At 39.2% G+C, this 12066-nt stretch overlaps 1 protein-coding gene across 6 annotated transcripts in view; it reads right to left on the reverse strand.

The window, feature by feature from the left end:
* Positions 1-12066, reverse strand: part of KCNMA1 (potassium calcium-activated channel subfamily M alpha 1) — a 901346-nt gene that overhangs the window by 281785 nt on the left and 607495 nt on the right. For all 6 annotated transcript variants that reach the window (XM_036736100.1, XM_036736099.1, XM_036736098.1 and 3 more), the window contains exon 6: positions 9128-9203. In XM_036736100.1, the coding sequence (XP_036591995.1) occupies positions 9128-9203 (76 nt within the window). The remainder of the gene's footprint in view (positions 1-9127; positions 9204-12066) is intronic.

Genomic DNA, 12066 nt, shown 5'->3' on the forward strand with positions numbered 1-12066 from the left:
TGGAGAAGATACTGGGATGATTTGCCATTTTCTTCTCCAGCTCATTTTATAGATGAAGAAACTGAGGCAAACAGGATTAAGTGACTTGCCCAGGGTCACCCAGCTAGAAATGTCAGAGGCCGGATTTGAACTCAGGCAGAAGAGTTTTACTGACATCAGGTCTGGCAATCTATCCACTGCATGACCTAGCTGCCCTAATTGCAGGTTGGACCTGATTAAAATATAACTTAGAGACATTTAATAAAATGAACAAAAATACAATAGGACATAAATAACATTAACATGTGGTTTTCTAAGTCAATATGAAGCCTGCAGGGATCCTTACATGTGGTTTACTGGCCCCATTTCTGTTTGAGTCGGATGCCCCTGATTCAGGGAAGGAAGTGCTGGCTTGGAATCAGAAAAGGCTTTGAGTCCTGCTGCTAACAAGTCCTAGCTAAAAGTCTCTGAATCAGTCCCTTCATTTCTCAGTCCCAGGCAGCTTGATTAGGTTCTAAACGTCAGAAAATTTGCTAATCACTTTTGGCAGAAGGAATTTCCACAAAAGCACTTCTCTATTACAATGAAATTACAAGTCCACAGCCACATTTGTATATGCATAGACATATATGCATGTATGTGTACATACATATTAAAAATATATTGAAAATGCATCTGTTTATGCATTTACTGCAAGAATTTTTAACCTGGGGTCTCTGATCTCGTCTTCTTAATATTTTAATAACTGCATTTCAACAGAGTTGGTTTTCTTTGTAATTCTGTATATTTTGTTTTATATACTTAAAAATATCCTAAGAAGGGAAATCCAGGTTTTACCAGGTTGTCCCAGAGGTCTATAACATACAGAAAAAGGTTAACACCCCCTGACCTACTATATCAATATAATTTCACCTGTATCCTAACACTAGACCATGAGACTATGCAGAAAAATGGTTTCTCATTTACTCAACACCCGCTTCAAAAAGAGAAAAAGAATAGAGCCTGGACACCATAGGCCAGTGAGTTTGACACCAATTCTCAGACAAATTCTAGTATGTATTTTTAAAAGGACGGAAAGTGAACATTTTTAGGGCAGCTAGGTGGTACAGTGGATAAAGCACTGGGCCACAAGACAGGGACACTCATCTTGAGTTCAACTCTGACTTCAGACGCTCACCAGCTGTGTGACCCTGAGTAAGTCACTTAACCCTGTTTGCCTCAGTTACCTCATCTACAAATGAGCCAGAGAAGGAAATAGCAAACCAGTCCAGTATCTTTGCCAAGAAAACACCAAGTGGGGTCATGAAGAGTCAGATACAACTAATCGACTAAACAACAACAAGGACATACAGAAGAGGAGGCAGGGATCCCAGAGATATAGCGTGGCTTCATCAAGAATGAGCCATTCCGCACTAAGGCCATTTCTCTTTTTGTTAGACAACAACACTACTAGAGAAGAGGGATATGGTAGCTTTAGTTTACCTTGATTACAGTGAGCTATTTTACAAAATCTCTCAGGATAGTTTTATGGAAAATGTGGAGAAAGGTGGGCTAAATGATAGAGTAGTTAAGTGAATTTAGAACTGCGTGAAAAGCTGGATCAAAGAGCCTCAGTAAAGGTTTGATGTCGAAGTGGAGGAGGTCTCCACCCTCATGAAATCCCTCAGGGATCCAAGGTCTTTATCATTTTATCATTGACTTGTATAAAGCCATGAAGGCTTGAGCTTATCAAATTTGTAAATGACACGAAACTAGGAAGGAAAACTGGGAAGCTGCCTGATGAAGCCCTTTAAACCTTTATCTTACTAAAGGGAAGAGACTTTATATGATTCCTTAAGAGAAACTGAATGCTGGCTTTCTCTCTCTCTCTCTCTCTCTCTCTCTCTCTCTCTCTCTCTCTCTCTTTCTCTCTCTCTCTCTCTCTCTCTCTCTCTCTCTCTCTCTCTCTCTCTCTCTCTCTCTCTCTCTCCCTCCCTCTCTCCCCCCAAAATCCTGTATCTATGTCTTTGAGGAGTTATTTGTTATGGTGTTAATAAATTGTATATTTAGTGATTTTATTGCTTACTTCAATTATATAAGAGTAAGGGATCTAAATTACGAAGAAATGTGAGTAATTACTATTGGGAAAGGAGGTCTCTTCGGTCTGCTGAATAAAACATTTAGTGAATCAGGGTGGGGACTTGAATTTACATTTGTAACTAAAGAGAAAGAGAAAATTTGCAACAAAAGGTTGCTGTTTTATTATTTAATAAGAAAATATACATACCCTTGGATTAGTTAAGAGCTCAGGATGATAAGATTAAATATGAAAATGGATAAAGCAGGCTGAATGTTGACCTTTAAGTGAGGCTGGTTGATCCCATAACCTTGGTACTTAGATAGCACATAGCTTAAGGCAGTATGTTCAAAGAATTATTAATTTAAAAGACATTTTATTTGAAAATATATACTTAACTAACAACTCATATTGAAACTCATTTTTCAAGCTCAAAAATACATATATTATTTCTTCTAAGTTTTTCCCCCATAAATTAAAAGTCCTAAATTATGTATCTAACTAGCAAGTTGATTGTTTTTGAATATACATGTGTATAGTTTCTGAATATACGTGTATTATAATATGGGTATAAGTCTATATGTATATGCATTCATATATATATATATATATATACACATACACACACACACACACACATATAGATATATATATATATAGTTGTTGTTGAGTCATTTTTCAGTCATGTCTGACTCTTTGTGACCCCATTTGGGGTTTTCTTGGAAAAATACTAGAGCGGTTTGCCATTTCCTTTTCCAGTTTATTTTTACAGAGGTGGAAACTGAGGCAAACAAGCTTAAGTGATTTGCCCAGGGCCAAGCAGCTAATAAGTGTCTAAGGCTGGATGTGAACTCAGGAAGATGAGTCTGTCTGATTTCAGGGTGGGCACTCTGAGCACTATGGCGCCACCTAGCGGTCATCATTCATATATACGTGAGTATATACCTACACAAACACAGAATTATAGGTTTTAGAGTTAGATTGAACTTTAAAAGATATCTAGTCTAGATTTTATGGATGAAGAAAATAAAAATAAGAGAAGTGAAGTTACTCACCCAAGGTCATATAGATAGGAAATATCATAGTGCTTGAATTTGCTGTTTCTAAGTTTGTGTATATATGTAAATATGCTTATATCTCAAGCACATAGATTAATAAAAAAAGAAAAAAAAAACCGGTAACCATTACTCATATAAAAGGCAACACTAACACATGTATAAAAAGAGTTAGTATGTGCTCCCATGACCATGTTTTAAACTGCTTAGGAATGATGTTGATTTACACAGAGATACACAGTTACTCCACAGTGATGCCTAGTCTGACCTCCCCCTAGGCTACCGAGCCTGTGGTGGGGCAGGATGGTCTTGTGGAAAGAATACCATCTCAGGTGTCAGAGAAGGGTGGCTTAAATTGCATCTCTGATATTTCCTGCCTCTGTGACCCATCTTACTGGGCCTTAATTTCCTCATCTGTAGAATGAAGAGATTGACCTAGAAGGTTTGCATGGCCTCTTCCAGGACAATTCTGGAGGGGGGGGGGGGGGGGGGGGGGGCGTGGCACTGTGATTAGCTGCCTGAGCTTAGAGAAGTTAATTCATTTCTCTGAGCTTGGCGGAAATGGGGATAATGATATTTGTATTACTTATATTACAGGGCTGTTACGAGAATCAGATTCTATAAACTATGGAAAGTGCTTGGAACTCTTAAAAGCATTGCATGGAGCATGCATGTGTGTATATTAGTAGAAAGAATTTTCTGAAAGCTGGTTCTTGGAGAGAGAGGATGATCATTCAAAACAGCGACTGATCCTAAAATTATATATTTGATTTTGACATTCATGATGTGACTTGGGGGCAGCAGGTTCACTTCTCTAAAAATAGCATACAGAGACCAATATTAAAATAACTATAACTGGAATTTCTTGACCCCACACCAAAACGAGCATAAGGGGGAAAGAGTACAATGGCCTGCGGAGTAGGGGTCTGGGATAGGAGACTGAGAGGCAAGGATTACAAAATCTGCTAGAAGCAGTACTATTTTGTCCCCAGCTGGTATGAGCTGATGCACATACCAGCAAATAATGTTTTATTTGATGATCAATTTGGTTTCCCATTTTATCCAGTATTATATAATTAAGTATAATTTTTGGAGACCTGTGATTTCACTGGCCTAAAGAATTCCTAGTGAGAAAATCCTATCAATATAGATCAGCAATTTCTTTGCAACTGGGTGGTGCAGGAGATAGAGCACTGGCCCTGGAGTCAGGAAGAGCTGAGTTCAAATCTGACCTCAGACACTAGCTGTGTGACCCTGGACAAGTCACTTAGTACCAACTGACTCAAAAAAACGTTACTGTGGACATTGAGAGGTAGACTGATTTGCTCAAAGTCAATCCCCGTCAATATCAGGACCTGAACTCAGGTTTTTCTGACTGAGATCAACTGTCTACCACACCATACTGTCTCTCAGTTACATGTGAGGAACAAAATAACACATTTTCCTCATTTCTTTGTCCCTAAAGGTAATTTAAATTTCCAGGCTGCCAGAGGGGGGGGGGGTTGGAGAGTTTAGGTTTTTTTTTTTTTAATTTTCATCTGAGTACTAGAAAATGCCAGGAAAAGAAAAAAAAAAAAGCACAGGCAATATCCTGAGTCAATAATCCACATGGAGATAATTCAGATTAACTGTACTGTTTCATTATAACCTTTGAATTAGAGAAACAGATTCAGTTCTGGCTCTAGAATAATTATTTTCTAAAATCCTGGGTCTTACTGAGCAGATTCATACTTATTCAGGCAATGGGGCAAAGCTCAGATGGCATTACACAGTGCAGTTATATAGAATCCAGCAACCTGACTTTAAAGGTTACCTTGCCCACACAATGGATGCATTGTGCATAGGCCTGGTGCTGATGGAAAAGAGGAGATCTGTTTCTTTATATATACTCTGGCTGCTTTCCTACTGTCCTCTAAATTCCCCTTCACCCTCTCTCTCTCTGTCTACCTCTCTTCCCTGTTCTTTCTAGCTGTGGGATCAGCGGGATGACTGAGATATTGTAAACAAACAGATGACTCTCAAATTATGAATCACATCATCGATGACTTCAGCCAAACTACATGACGTTCAATTACAGAAGATCCTCCCACTGGAGAAATTCTGGTGAAATAACCATTTGAACCAGTGTCCATAGAGATAATGAAGCAAAGAAACAAAAATGTCTGAAGAAACACCTTCCACAGCCTCACCCAATAAACAGTTCCTAGTTAGTACAACACCATCAGGAAATCCTTTTAGATGCCTGACCTCCATCTCCCTTACTGATATTTAAGGCTGTTCCCTTTTCTGCCCTTGTAGGATTTACTGGACAGATCTACAGCTGCCTTGTTAAGGTGGAACAGGGGATAGGAAAGGAATCAGGAAAATGTGAGTCCAAATCTAGCTAGCTCTGTGATCCTGAACAAGTCACCTAACCTCTGCCTCAGTTTCTTCAATTGCAAAATGGATATAATAACGGCACCTACCTCCCGGGTTGCTGTAGGGATCCAACAAGATAACATTTAAAAGCGCTTGGCACAGTGCCTGGCACATAGTATGCACTTACTAAATGCTTGTTCCCTTCTATTCCCTGTTTTGAGGTCTAAGAATCATTAAGTTGTACCGTTGAGATGTCTTTCTTCTCATGAAAGCCACTTCCTTTGGAATTAGAGAAGATAACTTTTGTTGGCTTCTTGGTTTGACTGTGTCTCCTATCTCCTAGACTCTAAATATCTAGCCCCCTTTTGGAGCTGTAGATGAGAATGAGCAGAAAAGACGAGTCAGTGCTCATTGTGACATTGAGAGAAAGGCTATGACCAGCCAAATATTTGCTTAGAAGTCTCTAAGATTCTTTCAATTAAATGAAGGGCTGATCTGGGGGTTAATCACTTGGATAGGGGTATCCATGAGCATACAAGAGCACCAATGAAAACGGAAAACCTTACAGTGACCCCAGTAGGAAAGAGATGACCATACATACTCTAAAGTAATATGTAATCAAGAAAGAGGATCTTTTGGGGAAATATAACCTTAAAGAGAATTGATACCAAACAGCATGGATGCCCACTATGTGGTCGATTACATATATGCCTACTGTTAAAGTTCATTAGTTTAGTGATCTTTGGGGCTAGGTAATGAGTAGTTGATGTAGTTGAAAGAGGATTTGGGGTCATAAGGCTATGGTCAAATCATGACTATGCCACTTCTAAGCTTCCTGACTTTGAGCACATGAGTTAACCTCTCTGGGCCTCAGTTTTTTCACCTGTAAAATGAGGAGTTAGACTAGATGATATCCATGTTCCCTTCCAGCCCTAAATCTATGATCTTATTATCCTTCTCCCTGACTTGGCTTAAGCATTGTTGAAATAAGGGAGCCAATAATTTTGCATCAGGAGAGCAGTCTCTGACTTTCCACGCAGGATGGAGAAAACCATATTGTAAAAAAGTATCATTTTCTTGGTAGGTGGGATTTAGTGAAACCTAGTGTTCTTTTCAGAAACCAAAGGAAAAAGAGTGTCTTCCAAAGGCTTTGACACTGGGGCTACTAAGATATTTATGAAAAATACTGGGATTTCTTTACAAATTGTATTTTATGTCTGTAAAAGCAGGAAGCCTATGTAGCCATTGTTCTTTTTTCTTGAAGAGGACCAAAATGGCATCACTACGTTGGGGTCAAAGTATGGTGTGTCTGACTGTGGTTGATCGGACCAATATGAGCTCAGAAGGCTCTACTATAGTCAGATACAAATAGTCCATATGAACACTGACCAGACAAGGAAAGCAAAATAATCCACTCTAGATGAAGGAAAATACAAACAAACAAAAAACCCCCACTGCTCCCCACAGATAACACAGGAACTAGATAACTAAGAGCTGACATTGTCTATTCTGAATTTGTCAGGGATTCGTAGAGTTGAAATGTAGTACTACATGTGAAGAGGGGGGGAAGGGAAGGAAATAATTATGGAAACTCTTTATCTCGGGGGATCAGGATTGTAGTTGGTGAGTATCTGCTCTGACTTCTGTTTGTTAAGTATCATAAGGCAGATTGAAAAACATCTTGGGTCATAAAGTTTTCCTAGGCCTATAATTTCTCAGCTTTTTCCATTTTCCAAGACTCTCCAGGACCTGGGTAGCTCTGTTTCCACTGATAAGCCACCAGAGAAAGTCTTTCCAAGGCAAGGCTTACAGGAAATATCATGGTTTACAATAGCAATCTACTTTTAATCTTTCCTCTAAAGGCAATTCACAAACAAACTTCAAGGGTCTTGCTGGGGGGAAAATGAAGATCAAAAATATCCTCTGAAATGAAACAATTTTCTTTTTTGCAGAGGGGGAGGTTTGTGATTGCCTTCCAAAAGATGCTGCTTCTCTTTTGAATAAGGTTTGATTTTTAATTCAGGGTTGTTTTAGAGCATGGCAGCAAGAACTTCCTAATCTGTAAGCATAGAAATGCTCCCCCCATTCATAATGGTGATCACCTGGGTGGTACAGTGGATAGAGTGCCACACCTAGAGTCAGAAAAACTCCTCTTCCTGAGTTCAAATCTGGTCTCAGACATTTATTAGCCATGTGACCCTGGACAAGTCACTTCACCCTGTTTGCCTGAGTTTCCTCTTCTGTCTAATGAGTTGGAAAAGGAAACGGCAAACCACTCCAGTGGCCAAGAAAACCCTAAATGGGGTCATGAAGAGTCAGACATGACTGAAAACAACTAAACAGTGTGGCAAATGATCATATTCATTTTCTGAGTACTATCCCAAGGTACATAATACAACTGATGGAAAAACTACTGACTGCCGAGAGAATAGTATATATACTGACTATTATAATGAAATAACAAGGATGCTAAACATCAACTGAATTCAGATTAATGGCAATGAACAATATTGGGAAAATGGAAAGTAGGAAATTTCAACTTTTTTTTGGAAGTCCAAGGGAAAGGAGTGTTTTTCAGAGCTCTGAGTCAGGATCTCCTATTAAGACTTTTTAAAAATGGGATTTCTATATAAACTATATTTTTTATCCAAAATAAGAAATAGACTGGCAAGGGATTACAGGTAAACAATGTAACTGGAAGCTAGGAGCACGGGTGTAGTGCCTTTAGCTGGGGAGGGTGATGTTGTTTGATCCCTTGAGTTTGTGAGTTCTGATCTGCCATAGGGCTAACGCTGATCAGCCGTTTGCAGTGAATCAGGTGAGCCTCTCAGGAGGAATGCACTATCAAGATGTCTAAGGAGGCCCAAACCTGCCCAGATCAGAAAATTGAGCATGCTAAAACTTCCATGCTGATCAATTTGGGGTTTGGCCTGTGAGTGGCCACTTCAAAGTGACAGAGAAAGATACTTCCAGTCTGAGTGATATATGGAGATCCAGTCTCAAAAATAAACAAATATATATCTGTATCTCTGTGTCTGGGAGCTAGTGTAGTATAAGTGAGAGAGCATTGGATTTAGAGTCAAAAGACCAAGATTAAAATCTCACTTCTGACATTTACTACCTGCATGACCTTATATAATTCTCTTGACCTCTCTGGTCCTCTGTTTCCTCACCTGAAAAAAGAAAGGGATGGACCAGATGGCTTCTAAGGTTCTTTCCATCTCTGAATCTGATCCTATGATTCTTTATATTTTCAGACTTGATGTCTTTGTCAGTTCTGTTACATGGGAAAGTTCAATAAAGGTAAGGGGGATATGCTGGTGAAGTTGTTTTAATTTTTTTAAAGAAAAAAATTGCAATAATAAAAACATTTTTCAAAAGAAAAATAGACAAAAATAACTCACTTGGTACAGCCATGTTCAAATACATACATTCCTCTGTCTTTTACTCAGAAAGCTCCAACTGAGGAAAAGACCCCAAATCCTGAACTTTCCTGTCTTGTACTATCTCTATCCTTTCCAGTATCTCAGTTTCTCTGACTCTTCCTCACTAGATAGTATACCTGTAAGGTTACCAAAATTAAGGGCTCTAGGAGTTGATAAACCACCACCAATTGGATATTTACAAGTAGATGACAAGTGCTGGAATGAGACAGACCCATAGCAATGAGTCAGCTTACCTTGTTTTAAGGATATTCAGAAACTGCAGAATTTCTGAAAACTGTATCAGCCTGAGAGCTCTCAGAAATCTCAAACCTGGGAAGAAAGAAATGGAATTGCATTATTTTTAGGGGGTCATTTACAATGTACTCACTGTTCCAGATGACTTATGGCTGCCAAGGTCAATGGGATGTGAAGTAAGCCATGGGTGAGCCATCCAATACCTTTGAATCGTTCCTTCATTTTGAGTCCTGACCGACTTGAACTTCACGTTATTAAATTGACCAGATACCTGACCAACAGACGTCCTGATACTGAGGGGAAAGCTTCACAGCCCTTGAAAAGGGAGCTCTGACTGAGAGAGCCCAGCCCAGCCCAACCTAGCCTAGCAAATCATCCTCAGACATCTGACGCTGCTTGCAAAGAACTCTTCCCCAGTTAGTCACCCTGGGTATATGGGAGGATTTTCTCTCTGGAACAACAGTGAGGATTCTGACAGCTTAGAGCAACCTCAGTGCTAAGAGCAGATTATCAAGAGATCTTATGTCCTTCTCGTTTTGCTGGATTGCTGAGTTTATTAACATCATTATTATTTTATTAATATTTCTGTTAGACTTGACTAAATGTGCTTGACTGCATACGGTAAATTTACTTTTCCAGAATTTCTTCCCATCTTTTTCACCTCTGGTCTCCCCAAAAATCTGAGATGATGATACCTCATTAACTTAAACATTAATTTGTTTCTTTCCCTTTTCATCTTCTTGCTAGCAAATTTCTATTGTCTTTGAAAAAACATAATATTTTCCTTAGAATATCGAAGAAAGTATAATAGCAGAGGCATAATTAGTGATTTTTGCACCTGGGACAAGAGGCAAGGAAGTTGCTTGTGGGCAGGAAATAGAGATGAAAACCGTGAGAGACAAACTCAAGGTCAGGGAAAAGAAGTGCATCCCAAGATCATCTGGCAATTTCTAGTCCAGAAACCACTTATTAAACTCCTAATATATACAAGAGGCATTGGGATATAGTGGACAGAAAATCAGCTTTGGAATCAAGGAATACCTCAAGCCTGACCTTTGACACATATTGATTATATGACCCTGGGCAAGTTGTGCAACCTCTAAGTAGCCCTGGAAAACCCTTTATGGCTTTAAGTTGTAATCCACATTAGTAGAAGAAATTCCTCACCAGAAGTTCCCTACATATATGAAATTATAAGTCTGTTTTTTAAAACATGCAAAATGTTGTATTATCTACTAAATCTACAAAGACCAAGGTGAAGGGTTGCTGGATTGGCAGACTGAAAACCCTGGGTTCAAATCCTAGCCTTACCATTGACTATCTGTATAACCTTGGGTAAAATCTAATTTCTTTCAACTGCAAAAATGAAAGTGTTGGACTAGATAAGGGGTGACAAACTCGTATAGGAAGAGATCCACAATAGCCATATATTGACTTAGGAAACCACAAATGAGCATTATCTACATCATATTATATTTTTATTTATTTTGATAAGCATTTCCCAATTAGAAAGTGGGTTTGTAGGCTATTTTCCCCACAGATGTGAGTTTGACATCTCTCCAATAGAAGACCAGCTCTCAATCTATGATCCCTTCAATCGTCAATGCTTTAGAAAGAGATTGCATTCTATTGGAAGATACAACATGCAAATAGATAACTATATGCATAATTATTTCAGGAGCAAAAAGACAGAGAGAGTATTTCAAAATAAGGAGAAAAGGAAAGGCTTCCAAAAGAGCACATGAGTTGAGGCCTCAAAGGAACTGAGAAATTCTAAAAGGTTGAGGTAAGTAACAAGAACAATTCAGAAATGGAGAGTGGCCAGAGGAAAGAGAAGGAGGATCAGTTTTGGTAAACACTCATCAGTAGGGGCCAGGAGATTGATCTAGCAAAGGGGACTGCAGAGTGGTCAGTGAGGTAGGAGGGCTGAAAGAGGTAGAGGGGGTGGTTTCACAATAGTCAAAGGAGGAGTGAGAGCTTAGGAAAGGGTTGAGAAGGAGAGGAAACAAAAGTCAAGAGTTAGGGGCTGCTTTTCAAGGAGTTTTGGAATGAAAGAGAAGGGAAAATATGTGTGGATATCTTGCCTTTTTATTAAGCAACTCCTATTATTGTCTGGCATAAGGAATTATAAACAAAACATACATTCGTCAATTGAAAATAGCTAGACAAATTGTGGTACATGGATATAATGGAATATTACTGAGTGGTACAGAACGAACATAGGAAATCATAAAAAGACTTATATGAAGTAGCACAAAGTGAATTAAACAGAAGCAGATATAATAGGGAACTAGATAGTGAAGGCCCAGTCTTCATAGCATAAGCAGTATTCTCTGCCTGCTGAAATCTAACTGATGGAGGGAGCTTTGATGATTCAGCTTCTGGGCATATGTAATAGAGGAGGTCCTTTCCCGGCTCTTTAGAGCATGCCTAGGTATCCTGTAACTACCTCTTATCAGTTTATTGAATGAAGATGGAAAGCCCTTTATTGACTATTGGGTCAGGATTGAGGGTGTATGCATAAAGTCCAAACCGAGAGAATGCTCTCTCCCTGGTGGCTTTTGACTGCGGAGGAAGAAATGATGTGAACTTCCAGGTGGAGAGAAAGGTTGTGTTAGAGGTAGCTACAAATGCTGCTTCACTAGCTTCATCCCCCAATCTGGACCACCAAGAAGCTATGAATGGATAGTATCTAGGTTTCATTGTATCTGCTCTTTCCTAATCTTAGGTATTCAAAATAGGATGGGACAGAATACAACCTAGTTAGCTTCAAAGTAATGAAATATCCCAGTCAGGTCCACAGCTAAGCCCCAAGGGGAGCCTTCCCTGAGAAGAGATCCACCCAGAGAAGGACTGAAGTGAATCAGCCTGGCAGACCAAGCCAAGGTGTGCTACAGAACAAGAGAAAGATTTGTCCATCAGCTGTACCACACCCAGA

This window comes from Trichosurus vulpecula, chromosome 8 (genome assembly GCF_011100635.1).
Source record: "Trichosurus vulpecula isolate mTriVul1 chromosome 8, mTriVul1.pri, whole genome shotgun sequence".
NCBI classification, from domain to species: Eukaryota; Metazoa; Chordata; class Mammalia; order Diprotodontia; family Phalangeridae; genus Trichosurus; species Trichosurus vulpecula.